The sequence below is a fragment of the Lonchura striata genome, chromosome Z (genome assembly GCF_046129695.1).
Source record: "Lonchura striata isolate bLonStr1 chromosome Z, bLonStr1.mat, whole genome shotgun sequence".
NCBI classification, from domain to species: domain Eukaryota; kingdom Metazoa; phylum Chordata; class Aves; order Passeriformes; family Estrildidae; genus Lonchura; species Lonchura striata.
The window spans coordinates 20,262,784-20,289,841 of record NC_134642.1 but is presented as its reverse complement, the minus strand read 5'-3'; the positions used below and the strand labels follow the sequence as shown (position 1 = coordinate 20,289,841).

At 38.0% G+C, this 27,058-nt stretch overlaps 1 protein-coding gene across 1 annotated transcript; it reads right to left on the bottom strand.

Annotated features, from left to right (window-relative positions):
* Nucleotides 1–1,046: 1,046 nt before the first annotated feature.
* Nucleotides 1,047–21,198, bottom strand: LURAP1L (leucine rich adaptor protein 1 like). The gene is made up of 2 exons (XM_021525576.2): nt 21,001–21,198; nt 1,047–1,948 (listed from the first exon to the last, which is right to left on the bottom strand). The coding sequence occupies exons 1-2, from the start codon at nt 21,196–21,198 to the stop codon at nt 1,574–1,576; spliced, it is 573 nt and encodes a 190-aa protein (XP_021381251.1). The 3' UTR covers nt 1,047–1,573.
* Nucleotides 21,199–27,058: the final 5,860 nt, after the last annotated feature.

Here is a 27,058-nt window from a genome sequence, read left to right as displayed (position 1 = left end):
ACTTCCTGATGTTCAACTTCTATGCCAAACAATAAAGTAGAAAAATTTTCAAGAGAGTCACAGTTTTATATCAGGGAGTTAGGTCTGTTCCCTAGATTAAAATAACTGAAAATAATACAATATATTTTGAATTCCCAGTCAATATATTTTTCCAAATTCTCTATCATGATGACCAAAGAAAAGTATACATCTTGGTTTTTAATTCTGAGAGACAGAGATATCTGTACTGAAGAGTGATGGAATTGGTCACAAAGCACAAATTACCACTTCAAATTTCTTGATTTTTTACCTTTTCTTTACACTAGATGTTGCTCAAGACTGTACAAGATGGATCCCTAGAAACATGGCTTGAATGAACAGAACCCCATTGGACTATCTCGGAATGAACTAAATCCACATACATCAACTGCTGCAAGTACATGTAATCCTTCAGAAAGTTTACAGTAGTTTTTAAATGGGAGCCTGCCTTATACTTAGTAAACTTTACTTTAACGAGGGGATTTCATGCTTTCACTGGCAATGGGAATACTTTCAAACTTGGTGAAACAGAACACTTTTAAATAATGTGTAAGTAGCAATACCTCTTTCAATGTTTGTACGCTGGAAATACAGATTCATCATCTGCTAGGGTGTCTAGTTAAATTTTAGTTCTTTTACTCTAATTTTCTTCTTACTGTAGAAGGATAAAATCTTGGGGGGTTTCTTATGATTCTGAAGCACTTAAAAGAAAAACCTACCATCTAATCTTCACAAAAGCAGGGACCAGGGCAGCCTCAAAAACAGAGGCACTACATGAAACAGTTACTGTTTTACTTCTCAGCTACTTCCAACGTAACTGATTAGCTGCAGGTCTTAACTGCACTAGTAGATACAAAAATGTTAAGGCAAACTCGTAAAACAGGAAAGGAAAAGACAGCAGGGCAACACTGCTGAATTAAAAAGAAAAAAAAAACAAAAACACAACCATTTAGAATCAGAATTTAACATCAAATTTAGGCTAGAGACAAGAGAATATTGCAAAATTAAAGAAATCCCACACAGAAAAGTTTAGAATGCTTTATATTTCAAATGAAGACAGCTTAACAGAATCAAATTTCATTGCTTAGAAAAGGAAAATTATTTTGTAGAGGTATTTTCAAGATTCAGATTTAAGGCTCAATAAGAACATTCTCTTTGGAAAGGCCAGATGTGGTAGTCAAGAAAATTTATGACAACATATATTTATTAGAAGATGCTTTATTAACAACAAATACAAAATTGTTACTCATTCCCTGATGTTTCATTTTAAAGATAAAGCTTTTCCTTGACCACTTTTACAGACTTGTGAATACAGCATTGTAAAAAATTAAAACAAAAAAAATTGTGACAATAAATTAAGAAAATGTGAGGATGAGACAAGCCCAATACATCAAGGACAAAATGCATTAGAAGAAATAGAAAAGTTATGCAATAGAATTGAAGTATCATATTCTCCTTCCAAAAGGACTTTGGGGGTTTTGCATATGAAATAAAATAGCAGCAAAGAAAAAGAGTAAGTACAAGTGCATTTGTGTCCCACTGGAACTTGTTCTTATTAACCAAAACAGTAGTACTCATCAGAATCAATTTTGGGATGCTTATGCAGAGACTGTGAGTCCTCTGTGACAGAAGAATCACTGAACTTGTCCATATCTGAAGGAGTTTGGTGACCAGGGACATCATCCACTAAGGTGTCCAAGTAACTCCCCACTGATATTCCATCCAGTCCATCACTACAGTCTTGCAAACTGTTACAGCTGCCATGGAGGGATGTCTCCTGACTTTCTAGCAAGCTGCACAGGCTTCCACTCAAACTGCTGCCTCTGCTGGCAATGGCTTTCTCTTCAATCATCCACTTGATTGATTCAATACTTTCATTGATGAGTAGGAGCTGGCGCATAAGTTTCACATCAGTGGCTCGAAGATTAACCTAGAAGGCAAAAGTGATTTAAAAAATTACTTTTCATAATCAAGCCAAAGAGCAGGCTAAAATGGGCTAAAATAAAACACATAAAAAATATCCAACTTTCCTATCTAGGACAAATCTATTCCAGTCACTAGTAAAAAAAGCTCACAACCAACCAAACAAAAAGCCCCCAAAGTATACCTATATTAACACTTTCAGTTAAGGTCAAGTGGGAACCTGGTCGGCCTCCCTAAGCACTCCATTAACAGGACTGATAGTCAATGGCAAGACTTGTATGCACAAGGATACAACACTGTTTAGATGAGAAACACAGCTGCTATGACAACTCCTGGGGACAGCCTTTCACTAATCAGAGAAGCAAGACACAAAGCCATTTCTATTTACCCTTACTCTAAGCTACTTACAGCTACAGATATCTATTCACCCCAAGTTATCCTTACTACGGCTACTTGGGCAACCTAAAATTTTCAGATGTGCATAATTTGGAAAAAAGCTTGTGGGTATTTAACTTTTACTCACACTACTCCTGAGTGGACATGAAAATTTGCTAAATAAATGTCTGAGAGTTGAAATCTTTAGCTTATTGAAACTGTAACTTTCAGTTACTTAAACTCGTATTAGATGAAGGTGATGAAATTCAGAGGTAACCACATATTATAGACATGGAGCAAGCATTTGCCACAGCTATCTAAATAAAAATTGGACATTAAGAACAAACTCCTACTTTCTCACTTAATTGTGGTGGTTGATGCAAACACACAGAAGTGTTAATAGTAATGCACAGTGAAATATTACAGTGTTGCATTTGACAGATTATTTGAGTTAACCATCTTAATGTTTTCCTTAACAGGCAAACTATATAAACAACTTTTTAAGTCACTTCAGCTGACAAATAAAGACAAGGCTTATATTCATAGCTTCCTTCTCTTTATCTGAAACATCACAGATACTGGAAAAAATAATCTGAAGAATAAAAGACCCTGATTCTGAACAAAAGACCCTGTCTTATGTGCCACATTGAAAATTTGAAAGTCTTCACTCAACTGAAAAATAAAGAAAAAACAAGTAAGATCTATTACACATCAGACAATTGATATTTTATACAATTCTCCAGTTCACAATTGTACAGAAAAATAGCACGTGTATTATTCATAAACAATGGTCTGGAACAGAATGAGTATTCTTAGGAAGCAAACACTCTATCTTATTTTGCCAAGAGTATAAACTGAACACTATCCATACTCAAATGCCATCTTCTCAGTATCCCAAATTTCACTGACACTGATCTGTACAGATGTTCAAAAATTATTTTAATGTATTTTTATTCTCTTAGATACTGCAGAATATTGTAGTGGATCCAGCTAGAACTTTTCCTAGCAGCTGTTATGGTTTTGTTCCCTGTATCTGTGACCAAAGTATGTCAGTAGCATTCCAATGTTTCAGCTCCTGCTGACAAGGGAGAGCAATCAAGGCCTTTTCTGTTTTTCACTCTGCACCCTCAGGAGGTAGTCTACGATTCAGAAAGATGCTTGGAGTGAACAGAGATGGGACAGTTGACCAGAATTCATTAAATAGATATTTCTTGCCATACAATGTTGTGCCCAGCAATAAAATCTGAGCATTTAATATTTCCTTTGGGGCTGGCTTGGTCTCCTGGTGGGATAAGGTGTGCCACTGACTTTGCAACACTTGTTCATTTATTTCCTTCATTTTTAAACTGCCTTTATTACAATCTAAGTTTTTCTCACTTTTGTTCTTCTAAATCTCTCCTCCAATGCCACTGAAGAGGAGAGGAGAGTGAGTGAACAGCTGGTGCATTCTTAGTTACAGGTCAGGAACAACCCAACAGAAAGACATTCCAAGCTTTGCCAGTAACAGACGGCCTATGTAACCATCATATGTATTCCCAGCTTCCTTCCCCAATCCCCAGAATGATTTCTGAATTATTCTCAATCCAGTATCACAGGATTTAACACAGTTAAATCTGTGCAAAACCGTGCAAAACAGTTCTACCTACCATTCATGGTTTTAACAATACTGCCCATCTATCATTGTTTCAGAAGTGAGGTTATGAAAACAGATTGACCATTTTGTAGTTCTCCTGCCCAAGCCAATTCCTCTACTCTAACCAATAAATCACTATAAACCATTTGCTCAGCAGCTAGACTGTCATGAAAGTAGTAAATTACCCAACTTCACAAATGCAACTACAGACTTCAGCAACTTGCTGAATATAAACATGCTCGGAGACAAGTTTCCCAAAAGGCTGATTAAGGAAATGTTTAACAGAACTAGCACCACATGACACAAATGAAACAGTCCCTTTTAGATAAAGTGGACATCTCATATATTTCAGGTTCAGTTCACAGGAAATAATTTTTTTTCCTCTAAATACAGCAACAGCTTCAGCATTTTTGTGGAATAGCCTTACTGGAAGCAATTCTTTGCATTCCTGAATAGCAGAATCATCCTCCTCCTAACTACCTTGTCATTCCAAATCTCCCATATCAAGAGCGTGCTTTTCCTAAAGCAAATATTAAAAAGTAGTTTAACAAGTGTCATCTTTCTTTAATATGGCTTACTTCATCATCAGTTCAGTAACACAAAAATGGCAAAATGACATTTTTTGCCTCTTACACGCTTTAGCACAGACATAATCACATCAGCTTTTACTCACTTATGTAGTTGCAACCCATTTATTTTGGAAGTTGTTGGAGTATACAAGTTGGAGTGTTTTTGGAGTAAACAAGTCAGTCCAAGACAGTTCAGCTAACAGGACTAAACACAATAAAATCTCACCATGCTTGACAGCTCCATTTGTTATGCACAGTAACAGGTGCATTTCATGAACAATCTGAACAGTGCATCATAACTAATACAGGCTTGTCAGAACAGTTTTTATAGCTGTCCTTTAAGTTAAAGCTAGAGCATAGGACCACCATAGGGAAGGTGTGTGTTATTATGGATCAGTCCTCAGGAAAAGCTTATGGCATATAAAGAAAACTACAAGAGAATAACAACTAATTTCCTGTTACAAGTTAACTTTTATATATTTTTGCTTAGTCTTGCTCCATATATTTGCAATAGTGCTGATCACAAGAAGGATACTAAATGTTTAACATTAAGAGCTAGTCACAGCAGGAGAAAATAATGAAATTGAAGTGATAGCATTTTTCTTGCAACACATTCTGGTAGCATAAGCGCACACATTAGCATTCAGAAGAACAAGAACTTTAATCTGGAAGAAATAGTTGGACTAAACACCTGTCTGTGCCTCCTTCTCCTACTTGTCATTCTAATAAAATATATTTTCCTTTCTTTTGGTCTTCTGTAATAATATGTAAAACACTTATAATTTGTTCAAGAGAATTGATATATATGGAAACACAAGGGCTTTTGTGTAATACTTATATATGCAGAGAGACACACGGATATTCATGCTATTTTTTAATATAATTCAGTGTTTCTGAGAAAGATTGACTAGGTTATTGCTTTTAGAATAAAGCTTTTAAAGACCAGGACTGCTAACAAAGACAATTATTGCTTCCTGGCAGTCACCCAAAGTAGCGCATTGATCACTTAGCTTTTGGATCCAAGTCAGATCTGGGCAAAACAGCCTTGTTTGTCGCTGCTGCATGTTCTGCAGACATAGCTTCCAGTCAGTTACAAATAGAGTGGGTCACCTTCCCCTCTGCAAATGAAATGGCAAACCTAAAATGACAGCTAAATAGGTGTGAAAGCTGTTTGAAACTCTAGATTCTTCCTGCACATTACTTTCTTTTAAATTCCTGGATTCACATGCTGCTTCTTCCAGTTACAGGAATTCTACAGGGATATTAATGGCAACCATAAAAAATGGTTTGTGGAAAAGTGATCCCTAAGTTTATTTAAATAATTTCAGTTTCATTTTTTTCTCAAAACTTTTATATTCTGTGCCATAAAGAGTCTACTAGTAAAAGGAAAAGAATTGATGGAACCTAAATAATAAAGTATTTTTCTCAGGATAAGTTTTGTAGCCAGAGCACAGTGAAGTAAGTCCTCACAATAGACAAAATCTTATATTTACAACTTAAAATATTCAGAGGGCTATTTAAGTCACTCAGATTAGAAGCTCTGCTCTACACAGAATCTCAGAATGAATCTGGGGTTAGCTGTTCTGCAATCTGCGTTCTAAAACATCTTGAGTTTGTACACAAATTCCATGATAAGAGGAAGTGGATGGAAACAGTACCAAAATACAGTACTCCTGGGAAAGCCCCTAGGAGGTTCAGGCCTGGAAGTCTTGCAGAAGGTAACAAACACAGGGAAAGGTTAGATGAAACTACCTGCAGCCAATTACATCTGTTGCTAAACACTACCACACCCATCTCCATCACACTTTTTACAAACAGAATTTCAACCAGTAGAACTATTCCACACCAAACAGTATTGTTTAGTGTGCATAACTACTATGGTTCATGAGTATTAAATACTATTACTGTTTCCATTTCCTAGGAGGTGTCAGAGATAGCTTTCTGCTTTCCTATTAATTTCTTCTATTTCCCTTATCATTCAGGATGAAGAGCTTGCCAGCTATGTGTCCCCTTTAATTTTTAAAAGGGAGATTATCTCAGCTTTTCATAAAATAGTAAATTCCATCAATTAATTCCAGATGCAATTAAAAATATCTAAGAATCAATATCCAAATAATAGTTTGTTTTGCATTCTGAGATGTCTCTTCTGAAAAAAAACTGACCTTATTCCATTTTCTCCTGTTGTTACTTTTACTATTACAAACACTGAATAACAAGTTTTAAAGTAACTAAGGAAATTAATTTACAAGGCAAAAGATAAGGGTGAGGGAATTAAAAAAATGGTTGGCAATTACTCAAGTTTTATCAAGATACAAATACAGTAAGAAGATATATAAGGATAAAAAACTGGTCAATAAAACCTCATTGACTAATTCTGTGAGACCATAACAAGCTAAAATACCATAAGCAACTTATTCAAAATCCAGAATTCAGAATATGTGAACTCATGTGTTATTTAACTGGAGTCACCAAGTTAACATGGTTACAACAGAGTAAGTCTGGAGACACGCACAGGACTTGTTTATAAGCCACCATCTCAAAGCATGAAACATACCATTTGAAGATGAGAAAGCTGAAAGTAATACTACAACAGCTTTCCAACACCGGCGAGCAAAAGAGATGATATTTTTTTTCCCCATTTAACATGTCTAAAATAAAATAACACCACAAATAATGTCTGCTCCTTTAACACACGGGATGATTTATAGGCTGTGCAGGAGCTACATCCTACTTAAATTAAAACATATGCATGTGCATGTCTTTAAACTTCTCGCTGCTTCTAAATTGTCCCACCGATTCAAGGTGTTTGCATTGGTTTCTTCATACAATTATGCTGCTTTAGACAAAGGTATTTCAGGACTAAGATGAAAAAAATTAGAATGCCTAGGCTGACTTCTGAATTTGAACTTCTCCTGAATTTGAATCGTCAGCATCTCCTGTTAAAAATGAAGTGAGTTTTTTGTGACAGAGAGTAAGAAGACAAGTTTACTGTCATTAACTGGAAGGAATCTTCTGTGGACCAGAGCAACAGTAACTTGACTGTAGGAATGTGCCACATGCACTCCACAGAAAAGCCAACTAACTGTGGTAAATTCAAACACCACAATAATTCAAGCTAACCCAACCAGCCTGAATGAAACACTGTATAAGCTCTCTCAAAACAATGGAGATGTGGACTAAAGCCTAGAAGAGGATGAGACTGTTGGAGTCAAGGTAGGCACTGTAATGTTCATCATTATGCCTTCTGACTCTGTGACTTATCTCACATTGAGCTAGCTAAATTAAATTCCAGTCAATAGTAATAAATGTAGATCAACAGCTTTTTCTGCATCTTCTGCTGTTTCTTTAAACATGGACTTGTGTTACAATGGATTGCTGTATCATTTTCCCATTTATTTTCTCCTGATTTTTAGGCTTGTGGTAAACGTCAGACAATGAAGAGGGAGCTCCAGAGGGAGCACATGAAAAAGCTACATATATATATATACAAACACATACAATATACATACAATATATATTGTACATATACATATATATACACATACTATATATAGTATCTATATAGTACATACATATGCATATATATATTGTATATATATATATATACACAATATCTACTGTACAATATATATACAATATAGATATACAAAAGCTAAATTTTTGTGATCCATTGTCGATTTTTAGTTTTGCTTCACTGATTTACTTTTTTTCTGCAAGGTGAGTAAGTTAACTGACCTTTCTCAGCTGCACTTCCATAAATGAGTCATAATAAAAATACTGTGGCAGACCACAGAAGTTTTGATCACTTAATTTTTTACTTATTTTGCAAGAGTTTGTTTATAATCTTGCATCTCTTGAAGATTCCAAATTTGTTAAAACCCTCACATCAGATTTTTAGGTAGCATTCATTACAATTGTTGAACTCCCAGCTGCTCAAAAATTGAGTAGCCATTGAGTTTTCAGTTTCTGTCTGCACCCTTAGCTACTTTAAACAGAGGCACTAGCCTAGTCATTTTCCTGCTTCAAATTCCTGTATTTCCACTGCAAGTCCTCACAATAAATATTTCCACAGGTCTGTGTGTAAAATTTGGCAGCCACATAACACAGCTTAGGCACGGTGACTTTTAATTAGGAAGGAGAAAGCGAGACCTTGTGATTCCATATATAAAAGGAGATATATATAAAAGGAGAGCTTACCAATTCATTAGCTAAAGCAAGGAAGTGGGCAAGTCAGGTCTGAGCCACCACTGGAATAATGTAGGAGAATACACCAGAATAATTAGGAAGCAAAGCAACTTCATGAGACAGCAAGTTAGTTCAGTAGGCAATTAGAGTAAATAACTCAATGAGCAGGTTTCAAGGACATTTCTTGCAAATATATGAACAAAATATTATGTTAATATGGTCACTATCTGGTACAGGAAATTACAGTATTGGCGATTTACATTTCTCTAGTTTAATATTTTAATTTTATGATACTAATTGTTTCCCTTACACTCAACAGGAAAATACATACTACCAAGCTGTGCAATTGTTTAGTCAAATTATCTCTGAAAAACTAGAAAAGATGAATCTCAAGGCCTTTTTTCACTGCCTTGAAAGATGCATGGTCCTTGTCTGGGAAATATGTATGGGTAGACTGCCAAGCGCATTAATACCTTTGATAATAACATACCAATGATTAGGATGAATCATTTGATCAGTAGGATGCATTTTTTCTTTTAACATCATAGGTTTGTGGTATCTTGTATGCTTAACTGTAATAAAAAATGCCCGGGGGGTGGGGGGGGGAGGGAGGGAAAGTATATTTTTATTTGTTTGCTTTAGTTTTTTGGCCATCTCTTCATTTTGCTGTGAAAAAGACAAATCTATTTAAGTATCTCCTAAGCAGATATGACAATGACTGTGAAAAGGAAACATGACATAAAACTGAGAGCAAGTAGAGGGAAAAAAAAAGTTAATTACTTAGGTTCTTATTTCCTCTCCTTCTGTCCAAATAAAACAAATGTTAAGTGAGCTCTTTAAATAAATGGAAGTACCACAGAATTCAAAGAGAGAAACATCACATCACAGAAGGTTAAAAAATATAAAAGGAAAATCCTGACAATTTTAAAGTTTAATTGAATTAACATGAAAGAAAGCAGTGAGGAATGTAGGGATTTGTGAAGAGGAAAAACTTCTAATGCTGCTGGAAGATTCTACTGAATATTTCCAAATACCTCAAACTATTGTCAAAAAAGAATCATCTGACCTCAGAAATGTATCTACTGTGACAAACATGAACATGTCTGGAACAATCCATAATATAGACCCACATTTGTTGATAGAAAAGATAACTCCATTGCAAACATTCAGGTCAATATGAAGCTGTAATATTTAGCTGTGTGTGTCAGAAAGTGTTACAACAGATGGATGATCACAGCATCATTATGAAGTGCTCTGGACACCAGCCACAATGCAGGACTGCATGTGTCTTCTGAGCACTGGGGCTCAAGAACATATTTAATTTCCTTTCTTCATTGAATTTCACTCTCTGCCTTATTTATGTTTGTCCTGAACAAAACATAATCCTACAAACACTATGCAAAAAAATGAAAAAAAAAGTAATAACTCCATCCTGGTTCATCCCTTCAAAATTAATTACTTTTAATACTGGCTCTGTGGAAATATACTCAAAACAATATAACTAAAATAAAAGAAGATAATAGGGTTTGCTTACAGGTATATGCAAAGTTTGAAAATACTGCCTTTATAGAGATACCAGCAAAGTTTGAAAATATTTTAAAACCTAAAAAAACCCCCCAAACCAAAAAAAACTATTAAAAAGTCATCAAAACACATAACTTATTTCATTAAATTACAACTGAAACACAACAACAGTAATGCTGGGGAGAAATCTGAAAGTTCTTGAAATTCAAGTCTATTTTCGCAATACTGCTGGAGAGACACATACAATTAAAAAGCAAAACCTTTGCCTGAATCTCCCCAGAATTCAAAATGGAATTCTGTTTGAAGCAATTCTGTGTTCCTGGAGATGGGGTATATCCTATTGAAAGCACATTTCTAATCTAACCATCTGATCTCTTGTAAAGGCAACCTGCAGTCCTATTTACTGAAGGCTTATCTGGATAAGAATAAGAAAAGAACTTCAAGATAGCTTTGGTATTATAAATTATATGTGCTCCTAAAAATGCTTCAGTAGCCCTAGAAGCTGATTTGCAGATAACTGGAATTCTTCCCCTATTAAAACATTATGAGCATTATGTTTCCATGCTGAATTTTTGAATAAAAATGAGTAAATATCTTAAAAAAGTAAGGGGTTTTGTTTTGTTTTTGTTATGTTCACTTTGTAAGCTATTTGAAGTTCCATGTCTTTCAAAGTCAGCTTAATTTTTCCTCGTCCAAATCTCCTTAGTGCTGTAATCACCATTCTCCTAAAACATGGTCCCTACACAGTCTTCATAGCTCTCTAAAAGTACTAGCAAGTTTGAGGTCTTTAGGTAACATCAAATTGCCTATTTTGAGTCTTTGAAACAAAAACATCCTTTTAAACCTCCAGGTATCCATAAAAAAAATAAGTAATTTAGTTATTTCTCACCACTAAGAAGGTACCAAACAGCCAGCAGCTAACCTGCATCTGGGACCTACAGAATACAAATCAAGAAGCAAACAGGCTACAACCATTTCTAGCAAGCTGAAATACTGAAACTGGCCAGCACAACGGGCTGAGCAGGCTGTTGAGAACTGCAACCAGCTGGAACCTTTGAGCCCTTTTGGCTCAAAACCCCACAGACTCCTTTATTTCCCACAGAACACACTAAGGCAATTCATTCCAGAGGTCACAAGGTGTGATTATCAATTAATATTAACAATTAGACAAACATACATTTTATGCTTCCAGGCAAGTAAGTGAGAAGGTAGTAAGAGTAACCAGTCATGAACTACAAACTACATGGCAAGACCAGGCACTCTAGGTAACATTTTCTTTCCACATTATTTGATCCCTTCTCTGATCAATATCTATTATCCACACCATATAGTGCAGTCCTCAGCTTCTCCTGAACAACTGTTGCTCATGCCATATTGCTCTTTTTATACTTAAATCTGTTCCTAGCAAAGATTTCTACATAGAAGAGCACAGGGGTATTGTAGTGTGACTCTAGCTCAGCAAAGGATATTAATCATAGCTGTCAATGCAGTTATCAGATGTATGAGTAGCTTTAGAAGGAATCAAGGTCATTGCTTGCATTTCTCATTTCTTCTTCTACAAGGAAGTACTAGCTACTAAGCTAGTAGGGGAGGAAAAATAAGGTGCAAGACTTGCAAAACATGGCTAGGAAAAGATAAATATGGCCTTTCTGAATAATCAAGTATAACCTGGGAAAAGAGAGAACGAGTCAAGGAAAACACAGAAAATTTGGACTAGAGAAATTTGGTTGTATTTCAAAAGAGCTGGTAACAGCTCTTCTGAAGTAATCTTGTTATTAAACTTCACCAGAGTACAAATTAATAAAAATGAAGGGGGAAAAATTACAAAATATTAAAGATCATAGTGTTTCTTTGGTTGCATTTTCTTTCTTGTCTGAAATGCATGGACTGATGCTCTGCACTGAATTAGGTGAATGCCTAAGCAGCTTTATGAAGTTATCATCACAGATGGCTACCTCATCTGGCTACAGGGAAAAGAGCAACCTGCTTTTATTTCCCTGCCTCAGTCACAGCAACCAGCGACAGGTGGTAACAAAGGAGGATGTAAATTCCACATGCCTTTGAAGAATTATCACTATTACTTTGGTATGCTTTTCTCTTGCAAAGAAGCTTTCTCCTCTCTCTGCTGTAGCAGGATCTACAGTTTTCTACTACAAACCCTGTAACACTAGAACCTTGCCACACAACACCACTTGAAATAAAAATATTTCAGTGCACTGCACAATTCTGCCAGGACATGTGGACAAGCCATTAATCACAGTGGTTGAAGCAGCCCTCTGAAGGCAAAATGTAGCTGAAGTCACAGAACAGGGTGAGTCCTGTAAAAATTATTCTGTCTTCATATTTGCTCCTCTCATAGCTGTATAGTTTCAAGAAGAATAGAAAATCAGTCTAAAGTTTACAATGACTCCTTGTATGACTTCTCCAAGTTGTCATGTTTTTGTGCAGGTCCATCTAAAAAACCTTTCTGCCCATGAAAAGATTTTCAACACCAAAAACCAACCTAAACCCTCTACATTGTCACTGTTTTATTATCAAGCACTCTGTTCTAAACAGGCACCATTTGCCTTTGTCTAACAAAGAAAATGGTCTCTAGTAGCTGCCAAACTCAAAAGGATGTTCCAGCCTTTCAATGCAGCCTTTCCAGGCACACTTATAAACGTACAAAATAATCTCATTCCGGGAAGATAGATGATAGATAGATAGAGAGATAGATGATAGATATTCAGAATCAGAGAATCATAGGAGAGTTGAGGTTGGAAAGAACCTCTGATCTAATGACACCACTGCTAAGGCAAGCTCAACAGGATCCAGTCCAGGCAGGTTTTAAAAATTTCAAGAAAGGCAGACTCTATAACCTCTCTGGGCAACCTGTTCCAGTGCTCAGCCATCCTCAAAATAAAAAAGCTTTTCTTTATATTTGGATGGAACCTCCTGTATTTCAGTTTGTGCTCATTGTCCCTTGTCCTGTCACTGGGCACCACTGAAGAGAGTCTAGTCTCATCTTGACAGCCACCCTTAAGACATTGGTTTAGCTGTCTCTTCTCCAGGCTAAACTGGCCCAGTTTCTTCAGGCTTTCTTCATAAGAGAGATGATGCCACAGACCTCTACTCATCTTTATTGCCCTCCGCTGGACCAGCTCTCCAGTAGTTCCTTGTCTTAAACTGGAAAGCCCAAAATGGATCCCCACACAGCACACCAGATATGGCCTTACCAGGGCTGAGTAGAGGCCTGTCTACACAATTTTCACTAGTTTTCTAAAGGGGTGGCTGAACAGTACAGATCCTATTCTTCCTTCCACAGAAATGCTTCCACTTCCTCCTTGGTGTCAAGACTGTTTTTTTCTAGTCATTTAGGATCATTGGAAGGATCAGGGTCTGAGTCTTAAGTTTTTAAATTAAAAAGTCTTTTAAGCTGAATGTTAAGAAAGTAATGTCCAATGTTTGCTGTAGCTCATAAGCAAGTGTCTGAGCTAACAAGAGCAGTGCAACTACCTCAAATACAACACTTCTTTAAACCAATGGAAATCCTGTAGGAAGAAAAAAAAAAAAAAAAAAAAGAAAAATACAAAGCAATCAAGCTGCTCTATTTTTTTCTATCTTGGGGTAAAGATGTGTGAGCTTGAAAACACTTGTTGCATTACAGTTCTTAGCTGTGTTTCCTTGTGTACCTATAAAGAGGGCTCACAGCTAAACCAGAATGCAGTAAAATGGCTCTTCTTTTGGAAGCATTTGAATCATGAATGCAAATGATATATAACAGAAGCAAACAAAATCACAAATTATGCCAGTGAAATGTTTATAGAATCTGGAACCCCCAGTAGTTAAATAGCAATTTACCATTGTTTTAAAATCACTAAATGCTTTCACTTCATCTGGCACTGCACCCACCAAGGCCATACTCCTCTCAGTAGAGGAGTCTATTGTACAGCATGGTAAATGAAATATTCTGATAACTTTTCTGGCAGCTTAGCTAGTTTGTGTTTACAGTTAATTAAGAAATGTACCATACCATTCTCTTGACAAATTGGAAGTGTTAAGAACAGCTAGGTTGGTAGGAATAGACAAGGATTGGATTGCTGAGGCCAGGGTTGCATTGGTGTGCCAGTATGCCCTTTTCCATGTTTATGGAAGCTGTAGGCAAGTTTGCATATCGTGAAAAAATGGAGTAGCTGACTTTATACACTTATATACCTGACATATATATACTCTCTAGTGTCCTTCCTTATCTTCTTCTATGATAGAAGATAAACTTCCTTGAGAGCTACTTCAAAGAGGGAGATTCTCAGAGACATTTTATTCCACACATTCACTTTCAGACAGTCACCAGAGGGACTCAGGACTGAAACACAGAAAATGTGACCTGTGAAATAAATTACTGTCCCAATATCCTACTAGATTTGAAAAAGCCTGAAAGGTTGAACTATGTTGTTTATCTTTCAAAGATGTAATACAAGATGGCTTATGGACCCTCTGGATATGTTTTGGTCACACGTTTTGGTCACCCTCCGAATCAGAGCTGCTTCCAGCTACTTACCACAAAGACTTGCACCACAGGAAAAAGCGTATAATTAGAAGTCACATTTATGGGAGTAAGGCTGGATAGCAAAGGCTATAAGTCTGTCTTCACAACAAAAAAGTTTCCTTTTTATTATGAGATTGTCTTGCAATTTTATGATCAGAGCTCTTCATCTTTACAAACAGTAAATTGAGAACCATCTTTTGGAACTGCTTACATACAGTAAGCATAACTTCCATGTTCATAAATGCAAGATAAATTCATCAGAGAAATTGCACTCAATTTAATTGAACTACAATTGCTTTTCAACAGCTCAGATCCTCTGTCTTTTTAACTTCATCTTCATTTGCTTCAGATTCCAGTAATTGGCCTCCCTTCCAGGATATGGACAGAAATGTAACACATGGATAATAAATATACCCACTGTGGAAAATTTACTAAGTTTTGACCTTGAGAGTAGAGAACAGACAAATAATCTAGTAACCTGTAAAATATGAATTGAAAATCCATTATTTTTCTTTTACTGTTTCCTGTTAGGAAAAAGAAAGTATTCAAGAGTAGAAATGCACTTGTTGGCAATCACCTCTGCTTAATATACGTATTTGGTATTGTGCATTTCAAGTTTTTCATGCTAATGCACAAAAGGTAATTTTAATTTGTTGTTGCCATAAGTAACCACATAAAAGAAAGCATCCACACATAGTTACAATGATCAAAGGGCTGGAAAATCTGCCAAAGGAGGAAAGACTTAAGGAGGTAGGTGTTTTCTCCCTAGAGAAGGCCTGCGGATAGGAGTATCTCCTCACAGCACTACAGTAATTTGGGCTGATACAAAGAGAACCAAAACTTCTCTTAATATGAGATCAATGTTTTTCAGTGAAGGCAATCAATCATGAGAATGATTGATTCCCCAGTTACACAGCTGAGGTTTTCAAGATGGACAGGGTGATTGACAATGTCACCCAGACGCTCTGTCCTTCTAAAGCTGAAACCAGATGGTCTTCTACAAGTCCCTTTATGAAACAGCCCTTCCACCCCAGGGTATTCTATGAAAGCCATGCTGTTATGATGATTTCATCAGACAGGTTATAATCTATTTGCTAAAAGTTATCATGAACTGTGCAACTCCGTGCAGAAGTGGTTTCGTATTCATATAATTACAAATTGTCAGGAATCAGACTTCAAAAATCAACTTCAATGGTTCTACTCTTGAAAAAGTAATCAGGAAGGAAAAATGAAATTATAATAAATATTCTCTGAAAAAAAAGCTGGAGAAAGTCTCACAGTACATGGCCAGTCTAACTGGAAGTTTTGACTTGAGTATTCCTGATGCTGCCGTGATGATTCACACCAGACAGATGCATGTGTACTGAAGTATCTCACACTGATGCTACTTGCTAAGGTGCCAGCAAGGTTTTATTGACTCTTGGCCATGCAGCAGCTAAAGCTGAGTAAGAACAGACAAACTCTTCAATTCAAATCTTTCTGCCAGGCACTGAGTGAGATTTGCCAGTCAAAACATATGTTTAAATATGCATTGATTTAAATAACCTTGGTCAACTCATCCTACCAGAGATGATCTGAAAAGATGGAAAACTTGGCAAAGTTCTGGTGCTATAATTAAGTTGCGTTTTTTCCTTATTAGATTTGATTATTTTCCCTAAGGATTAATCTACAACACCGTTTAAACGTGAGTCACTGTTATGATCACTGCTCAGTCTGCATTATATGCAAAAACTACCAACTCCTCTACTACTACATCATGCAAATTGGAGGATATGGAGAGAACTTGCTAGCAAGATACAGGATTAACCCCTTTTTCAGTGAACTTCATGAGGACCTGGAGAAATAAGTTAATTTCTATTTCTGTATGCCTTCTTTTTGTCTAAGAACCTCACTTCAGGGATTCACTGAATAACGGCTCATTAAGAAAAAAAGGTTAATCAAACTCACCTACATAGTAATTTTATATTTAAGATTTTATCTTCAGTCAAGTTTTTAAGCAAAAACCACAATTAATCTAACAGAAAACCAGCATCTGATACACAGCTTTGCATTGCTGAGGAGACACACTGAAGCCAGATCTTGGCTTCAGTTAAGACAACTGATGTTATCATACAAAAAAAACAGTTTATGTGGCAGCCTGCACCTACAGCATGTGTTAAAGGTCTATTTTAAGTCTACAATTGTAGACTTTTTAAAATCAGTCCTTCAAAGAAACAAATAAATGCAGATCCTCCACAACTGTGGGTCTAATAAATCTGAGCAAATATGAAGTTTGTCAGACTCTCTAGAGCTGGTAGAATAGGGTTACAACAGCTCAGTCCTCCAACCTGAACCTTCATTAATGTGCTAGGGATGGTTAAAAAAAACCCCAAAACCAATACAAAAAGCATAAAGAAAACAAGACAAACCAAACAATCGAAAACACCAACCAAGAAGAATTGTCATTGTAATAATTACATATGCCTTAATTCCAGTTTCATTTTTTCAGGGATTGTTAATTAACAATGTTAATTGCCTTTAAAAAACAGTTATACTAAAATTGAATAGGAGAACTAAGGAGAAGAAAACTCAACTAATGAGTTAGCATGAGGAATATTCCCCTATATTAAATGCCTTTAGCATGCTCAGCTCCTTGAAAATAGGATTATTTATCCTTCAGTCTAAAAATTGCTGCACTCAGTATACCCAGCTAGATGTTCAGACTCACTAACAAAATTTGTTTCTTAACAATGCTCACTGGAAGGAATCTCATTAAAAGTCCCAGCTTTGCCATCCACCCCTCACTTCCAAGACACAGCTTATCTTTTCTGCCTTAAATATTTTGATGTAAAACATTTTTAAAATTTTTTGTAAGTAACGCAGACTAAACTGTGTTTAAATTTCTAGCTTGCAAATAGGCATTAAAGAGTTGATTTAGAAAACTTTTGAATTAAAGGGAAAAAAACCCCACCCAACCTCTTTGAGTGTTAAAAAAAATCTCCCTTTGAGTAATGCCAGAACTTGTGAAGGAGAAATGAGGTTTTACAAGCAGTATCATTTCAGGCTGCAGAATGAAACTCACAGATTATTTACTGCACTGAAGGTGCATATGTTGATTGGTGTCCTCAGGAGCATGGTACACTAGAAAAAAGGATGCAGCTATAAAGGTTTATGTTCAACTCCCCAACGGAACATTCCACCTAAAAGACCATAAGAAGAAAGATTTTAATAGTGACAAATTTCATACTGAATCAAGGGTCAGATAGTGGGAGGTATTCATTCCACCCAAGTTTGACCAGAGCACAGTGTTCTGATCCACGCTGGCAATTACATTTTGCTTGATCTTTAATTTATGGCATTATAACTCAAAGGTTTTCAGGATCCAATGTAGTGTCCATCATGGGAAAATGAAGGATAAGAAAAGTTAAGTAAACCTGGCCAAGAAATTTCATATTTCAAGAATGATTCTCTGTGTGCTTTGTGTTTGATTTCAGTGGCTATTAGCAAAATCAGGCTTGACGTAAAAAGAATCATTTTCAACTGCAAAAGAATCTGAAAGAGTAAGGGAAAGACTCAAGTCCTTCACACAGCAGATGGACAGTTGTTACATACACCCCACCTATTTGCCAGGTACTGTAGCTCACAGTAAACCCCAGGATTTCTTTCTTTATATACCACTAGAAAAGGACCTGAATAACCTTGGGGTTTATATGTTTACAAAAAGTTTTTCTCAAGTCTGGAATGAGCAAGTAACAAACACAGAGGGAAGTCTATCCAAAATTCAGTGAGGAACCTGCCATCATTGTACAACTAGAAAAATGAAAGGTGAACACATGATGCTTGGTTTTCTAATTATGTCCATTTTTTGCATGTTTACTACTGCAGCAGCTATAAACGTCAAAGACCTCCTATGCCTTGCACCAAAGCCAAAGAATAATGCACTAGAAAGAGGCGTGAAATAAGAAAATAGAAAACAGATATTTGAGCTGCATTTTAGAAATTATATGCAGTAGAAAAGAAGAAAGAAACACAGAAAGTAACTACAATTTTTACCTGATATTGTTCTTAAATTTATAAAGTATGTCCACCAAGAAAACTGCAGAGGGGAAAGTGACAGATTAAGAAGCTGAAGAAACCCTTGGGGTTGAGGAAAATCCTGAAGATGCCAGAGACTAGAGAGAAAAACCCAGGAAGGTAGTCCACTTTCACACTCTGGATTACAGAAGACAGCTGAAAGCATGGGAAAGGTATAGACAGGGTACCAATACTTCATAGTTAGTCATTGTACTGGTGGTTTAATGGGGATATACAGACCAGAAATGATAAGAGCATTGTAACCCAAGTCCTCTTACTCAGCATGAGAAATTAGTTGAGGAAAGAAAAGTCAGTCGTTGAAGTGACAAAAAACAGGAGAGGAACTAAAACATGTTTGTGCTTATGGAAGGGAGAGAAAAGGGACGCAGGGAGGAAAAAGAGGCAAAAGAGAGCGTGACATGAAATTTGCAAGTGTGAAGTAATGGACAATTCACTTAATAGGCCTAGTTTTGATGTGAAGTCATGATCTGTCAAAAACTCTGGTAATCTTATTTACTTCCTTTGCAGTCTAACATCCCATGCATGATAAGCTACCTGCAGGTCATTTTATTGCCATCATGCAAGTTTAAAATTAAAAAATAAGCAGTGTCTTACTCAATATTAAAACTGAAATTCCCAGTGATCGCTACCCTAAAATTACAGAAACACAGAATTGCTTTGGTTGGAAGTGACATTAAAGATCATCTAGTTCCAACCTCCCTGGAAGGGGCAGGGACACCTTCCAAACGACAAGCAGAAAGGCACTCACAATGTCTCTCAAGCAGCCTGTCCCAGTGTCCCGCTACCCTCTGAGTAAATAACTCCTTCCCAATACCTCTGCACCTACCCTCTTACAGTTCAAAGCTGTTCCCCCTCATCCTGACACTCCATGCTGCTGAAGTCCTCCTCTCCAGCTTTCTTGTTTGGCCCAGTCTGGGTACTGAATGGTGGCTAAAACAGCTTCACAGAATACACTGACAGTTTGATTTGTAGAGATCTCTTAAAAAGTATTAAGCCATACAACACCAGGTGTAATTTCTAACCTCAAGTTTAACATTAACGTCTTGGCTGTTAACTCTCAAAATAGTGCTACTCTTCCCCTTTTTGCTCAACATACTTATTCTTTAAAAACCCTTACTAACCCACACAACTATGTACCTATATATAGCACTGTTGAGGGTCTTGTGGTAGGCATTGAACTTGTTCACATAGAATGATACTGATTTATTGGCTGTAAATGGCTGAATTCCAAGATTGATGCATAAAGTTATCTCAACATGTTGCCAAAAAAAAAAATCCCCATCCCAACCCAATCAAATTTCATCCTATTTTCAATTAAGCTTAGTGGCAGGAGCTATGGAAAGAACTGCTACTAAAAGTGTCTTCTGGGACTTTACATTAACACACACTAAAAAAATGGAAGCTATTTGTGCTCATATAGCTGAGATACCCTCCATTGTCAAGATCGTATTTGCTGAGTGTTCACTAATCATTTTGTCACTTGCTTGCAAAGAGTTCCTTTTGGTTTGTATTAGAAAAAAAAACAAGCCAGTTTTATTGCATCCTTTTATGGCAAAATCAATTTATTGAGATGGTGACATACAAAGTCGGACAAGCACCTGCACTAAGATAGTAAACAAGTCAAGGATCTAAACTACATACAGCATAGTGCTATCACAGATCACTGGCGGAAGAAAACATCCCATTCAACCAAAGTAGAAATAGTTGTTTTTTCAAGAATTACTCTTCATAATCTGCAGACTGTCTGGAACTAATTAAGTCTCTGACGACTTAAGTCCAGCAATCAGGTCCCTGAGTTCCAGGCCGAATTTCCAGCCTGAAAATATCCTGTGTGTCTTTACGTGTTAGCCATGATCAGGAAACAGGTGCAATTCAGAAAATGCAGCTACAACAACGGTAGAGTGCCTTATTTCTCCCACTGGTACTCCAGCTTTCAGTACTTCTAGCGAGCTGACAGGAACAGAAGCCAACTACGAGTCCCTGCCGAACTGCCCCGTTGCGAGGAGAAGAGCCAAGGAGGCGACCAGCGGCTCGCTCTCGGAGGCACGGAGGAGCGGCCTCGCTCTCCCAGCGGCAGCAGCCCCTTCCCGCGGCGCCCGGCCGGAGCAGCGCGGCCCCGTCCCGCGCTGCCGAGCGGGAGGCGGCGGTGCGCAAGGCTGCGCCCGGCTACTCACCATCTCCTGCCTCAGGAGCTGAAGTTTCGTCTCCAGCCGGGCCAGGGCGGCAGCGCGGCGGCGGCGGGGCCCGGGGCCCGCGGCGGCGGGGCGGCCCGGGAGCTCCTCCCCGCGCAGGGGCCGCGCCAGGCTCTCGGGCACTTTGCGCCCCAGCTTCTGCTCCACGTCGCGGAGGTCAGGCAGGGCGCCGGGCTCCATGGCTCGCCCTGCGGGGGGCCCGAAGCGGCAGCGGCGGCACTACCCGCGCCCGCCCTGCCGCTGCCGGGGCGCGGAGGCGCCGGGAACCGCGGCAGCGCCGGGCACGGCGGGTGCGCCGCGCGGGGCAGCCGCGGCGGGCATGGGCATCTCCCGGGCGCACCAGTCCTTCCCGGCCGCCCGGGAAAGGAACAGCGGCTCGGCAGGGGCGGTGGGGAGAAACGGCCCCGCTTCGTGTACGAGACCGTGAGGCGCCCCGGCAGCGGCGTCCGGCACGGCGCGACCCGAGTCATGCCGCGTCCCGCCCGGCCGCAACTTTAAAGGCGCGGGCAGGTGGAAGAGGCGCGGCGCGGCGCGGCCCTCCCCCCGCGGTGCCCGTGCGCAGGGGCGGCGCGGCCGCGGGGCGCCGCCGCACGGCGGGGACCGCGCCGCACCGCCCGCTGCCGACTCGGGAACGCCGCGTCCTGGGAAGGAAGGGAAGGAAGGAAGGAATATTGCACTCAAGTAGTCAAGTGCATTCCTCTTAATTTCTTTTTTTTCTCCGTCCCCCTCCTCTTTAAGAAGCAAAAGCTTGCAAGCTGAGTCAGTTGCTCCAACTGATAGCAAGGTAAATTTTGGCTGTGCAGATAGCAGTGCTGGTTGTGTCCTGTTGCTCCTTGCCCCACGATGCTCCCTCTCCCATGGCACTAAAAAACATTTGAAGCACTAAGGTATGAATAGCCGCATCTGTGGAGCTACAGCTGACACATTTAAAGGGTGTTGAGAAAGTGAGGCCAGTCACTCTAGGTGTCAAGTCCTCTATAACAACTAGAATCATAAAGTATGGTGTGGTGAACTTGGGGAAAAAAGATGTTTTTACAGCAAACTGGATGCTTTTGGTGAAATAATTTAATCCGTATATTATCAGGGACCTTTGCAAGGTTTTAATACAGTCAAATAAAAAATCTGCAGATGTATCCGATATCTTAAACGCACATTGATTTTAGACCAGAACCCTTATTTTGTCACTTCAACCATCTGCAAATACCTTGTGAGACACATATGAAAATACATTTATTTCTCTCATGTTTGTCATATATCTTAAGTTCATATGAAAAATCTCCATTAATATTCTTCTCAGAAAAGAAAGCTAAAACCAGCCGTTCACAAATAAGAATCTTCCTTCTTATTACTACCACTCCCAAATATTTCCTGAATTTCTATTTTAATATATTGATAAGTAAGACTAGCTTCTATATAATCACATGTTAATATTGATTTATGCCATTCTGTAAATTAGTAGGGATCAAATTGAAAGTCTTCCTCTCTGAGCTATGAACACCTTGTTAAACAAAATTTGAAGCTTACATGACTGTTGTTACAACATGGAACCATAGAATTCACTTGTTCTACAAAGGATCTTAGAAAAAAAGTCATTATTCAACTGTATTGAGACTTTGTTTGAAGAAACTTAGAAATTCTGAATTTTTAAAAATATTTCAGATTACCTGAATTATCAAGCTTTTAAAAATGAAAATGGAAGAGAAATAATACAAATAATTTATGCTAGTTTGATGAAAAGTTTTTTCAGTGATGAAAAATTTCCTCAAATCCTACTCCAAATAATCTAAAAATAATGAAAATAAGTCCTTTTTTATAAGGACTTACAAACAACATTCAGAAAGTAAACTACATAAGGTACCCTATGCATTCATGAATTTATGCTTTACCATCTGATGGCCTGATTCTTACCTTCCACTGGCCTTGCATTAGTACAGCAGCTAGCAACTCACTGGGTACTTTTGAATTACAAAGATTAAAAGATATGCCTATGTTGCAGTCACCTTGCTATATCTTCGAGGTTGCCAGTTTTGCTAAACTAGTAAGTGTTTCAAGGAAACAGGTTCCTCTTTGAGTAAACAAACCCAGAAAATATGTAAATTCCATTTTTGTCTCATGGGACAGATCCTCTGTCCTCATTTTAGAATAATAAAGTGTCCTAATTTATAAGGGGTTCATAAAGATCATCTAATACAATGCCCTGCTCCTTGCAGAACTACCTAAACCTAAACCATATGATTGAGAGCATCATCCACACACTCCTTGGACTCTGACAGACTTGGAGCTGTGACCAGTTCCCTGGGAAACCTGTTCCAGTGGCCAATCACTCTCTTGATAAAGAACACTTTCCTAATGTCCAGTATGAAGTTCCCCTGATGAATCTTCATTGCATTTCCTCATGTCCTGTTACTGATCACCAGAGTAACAGAGTAACCTACTGCCTACCGTGAGGAGGCTGTAGTCTCTGATAAGGACAACTCTCAACCTTCCCTTTTCCAAGGTGAACAAAGTGATCTCAGTTGCTCTTGAATGCCTTATCCTCGAGGTCTTTCAGCCCTTTGGTCACCCTCCTCTGGACACACTCTAACAGTTTGGTAGCCTTGTACCTAGGCACGCACCCACAGCTGCACACAGGTCTTGAGATGGGCTACACCAGTGCACAGTAGAGCAGAACAATCGGCTTCCTTGACCAGTCGATGGTGCTATGCTTGATGCACCCAAGACACATCTGTCCCTTTTGACTGCCAGGGCATGTCGGTGACTCATCTCCAACTTGCTATCTACCTAAACCATCAGATAGATGCCTTTCTTTGCTTTTCTTCAGTCTCTCATCAACCAATTATATATAACCAGGATTACTTTGTCCTAGGTTTAGAATCTGATGCTTGTTAAATTTCATGCAGTTGGTGATTGCCATCTCTCTAATTTAGTCACATCTTTCTGTAAATTCTCTCTACCCTTGAGGGAATTAAGAGTTCCTCCTACTTTTGTATAACTGGCAAGCTTCCTTAATGCACATTTAATTTCCACATCCAGATAATTTATAAAAAACACCAAAGAGCACTGGCCTAAAATTGGGGAGCCCCACTGGTGATTGGCTGCCAGCCTGATAGGACCCCATTCTTTGAGTCAGTCAATTGCTCACATAACATAAAATGAACTTGAGTAGCTGTGTGCTGGACATTTCATCCAAAAGGATACTTTGAGAGACAGTAACAAAAGCTTTGTTAAAATCAAAGAACCCACATTACTGCCTTTCCTTGGACAACTTGATGGGTATCTTTGTCATAAAAGGAAATTAATTTAGTGAAGCAGGACTTTCCCCTTGTGAATCAGTGCTGGTTATGAGTAATGACTGTATTGTGTCTCAGGTATTTTTCACTAACTCTCAGAATAAATTTATTCATAATTTTGCCAGTCACTGAAGTGAGACTTATAAGCCTGTAATAACGAAAATCTTCCTTCTTACACTTCTTGAAAACAGGGAGAACATCTGCTGTGCTTCCAGTTGACTGGGACCTCTCCAGACTCCAAACATTGTTGAAAAAATAATAGGAAGAGTTTCTGCAATGACATTAGACAGTTTTTTTCAGTACACTGGGATAGGTCCCATTGGGCCACATAAATTTATATGCATCCAGCTGGAGCAGCAAGTCTCAAGATCAGAGTTAGCTGTGAGTTTATCATTTCCCTAATCACAGCCTTCCAAAAGAGAATTTAGGACTCAGTGATGTTAAAGACACAGGCAAAAAGGCAGTAAAGTCCCCTGCTTTGTCTACAGACTGGTTTTGAGATGACTGGCCTGATCAAGTAATGGACCAATATTATCTCTGGTTCCTCTTTTGAAGTTAACGTATTTAAAAAAGAAGGCCTTTCCTTGTCCTTCAAAGTTCTACTCAGTTTGGACTTTAGCTGAGCTTTAGTCATACAAAGTTACTCTATATAGTGTTGAATAGTATCTCTAGTCCTCCTCCTTTTTTCTGTATTCTTCAGCCCTGTGCTGTCCACTCTTTGGGTGAGATTTAGAGATTTTTGAGTATCTTACAAAGTAAGGTAATTTAGATCTGTGTTTGCTATCTTGGTTTTTTCTTTCTTTCTTGTTATTTTAAGTTCAGACAGAGATATTCACTAATTTTAATGCCTTGTAAAATACCCCTATCAACCATTCAATTCCTTCTGTAGCCGAAAGTCTTGAGATTTCAGTCCAAAAAAATGTGAATGTTTCTATGTATAAGAGACCATACTATCTAACAGCCTCTTGTTAGATAGGCTTTCTGTTGTCACATGAGATCATCTGCATCTCCCACAGGTTTTAAAAGTAAGGAATAAAAGCTTCCTCATATTACTCTACTGAGCACAGCCTTAGACTTGTGTTAGGTCAAACCACGATTTTACATATGAAATTGGAGAGTGGATGTTATGTTAAAAATTTTGAAAGTAAACTGAAATGGTTTTGGTTTCACTGTTTTTGGGTTGTTTCTTTTTTTTTTTTTTTTTTTTTTTTCCTTTTTTAATGCTTTGAACATATGAGGTATGAAACACAGTACTGTTTTTGTCCAGGAAAATGAAAATACTTTTTAAAAAACCCTATAGTACCCATCAGGCAACATACCTGTATTTCCAAAGATCACGCTGTCAAGTTGATTTTATGAGATTCACACATGTAGTCTAATCAGACAACTACTTTCAAGCCTGTATGCTGAGCTCTTTATTTTAATGGTAGTTCTTCTTAAGATTTAGTTCTTGAATGATTGCTTAAGATAATCACATGGGAAATGAGAGGACAAAAGTCATGAAGCAGGGCAACAATAGGTAGCTTAAGAAGGAGAAGGAAGGGGATTAGAGGTTTGTTTTCAGTTTATTCCTTTTTTTTACTTTCTATAAAAGATGATGCTTATTTAGAAGTGCTAGACTTCAAAATGGAAAAAGACCAACAAAACAAATGCAAATTTATTTACAGGCATATCATATTTAAGGGATGAGGCAGAGCCTCTCACATTATTTATATAACTTATTTAATAATAATGTATTTCTTTCATAATAAAGTATCTCTTTATTTCTTTTCCATTTATATTGAATACAGTCATTAGGATGTCTTAGAGGACCAACAGTGTTGTAATAGGATTCTGAAATTTTGGAATTTTCCCAAAGCCAGGTGCAAAGCTAGGCACCTATATTCAGGCCCCAGAATTCATCCAGCTAGAATTCATCCAAGATGAATTTGACTCAGTGATGTGGGAAATACTAGCCCAGTCCAGAGACTACTCAAGGTTTTCAGTTGACTGACTGAACAATCAGACAGATCTCAACTTTTGGCCAACATAAAATCCTCCACCATATTGAGCTGAATTCTCCAATATGGTCATTTCTGGCTCCCCTTTATAAAAATAATGCTGCAAAAATATGTTAAAAGGCAGACAGCAGGTGCCTTAGGCCTATAGAAGTTTTCTATTTCCTTAACCTGTCAGGCAGATTCCAATAGTACAGTAAGAATTTGATTGTGATTTAACCTGGAGTTATGTTATATCACACTGTGAATAGTTAAGGATTTTAAAATCATTTCCTGGAGGACAGCCAGTTTTGTGGGATTTACTTCTCATATTGTGGTAATGTACTTCTCATAATAACATACCTGTGGAGTTTGGGCTACAGAAATGGGGCCTTTGACATGTCTTCAAAGGCTGTAGGAGCATTAAGAGAGTTCCAAGTGCATGACATTATAGGGTGTGGTAGACAGGAGTCCTGCCTTTCCTGCTTTCAGCCAGTTACTTCACAGTGCCGATAGTCTTTGTCAGAGGCTTCTAGGAGCAATCATTTGTTTATTCAAGCCAACACCCAGAGGAGGGTGAGGTGTTTTGAGAGGGATGTTCATTGGTCATGCTTCAGTGTCACATTGCGTGACTCCTACTTCGGGAGAGTAAGGCTGAGCTTCCTAATTAATTCCTTTAGGAGGAATGAAGATACTCTAGAACTAGAGCAAGTGAGTATGGCCAGAGAGACTAACAGGAGATAGATATTAATAATTATCATCAAGGTGACTATT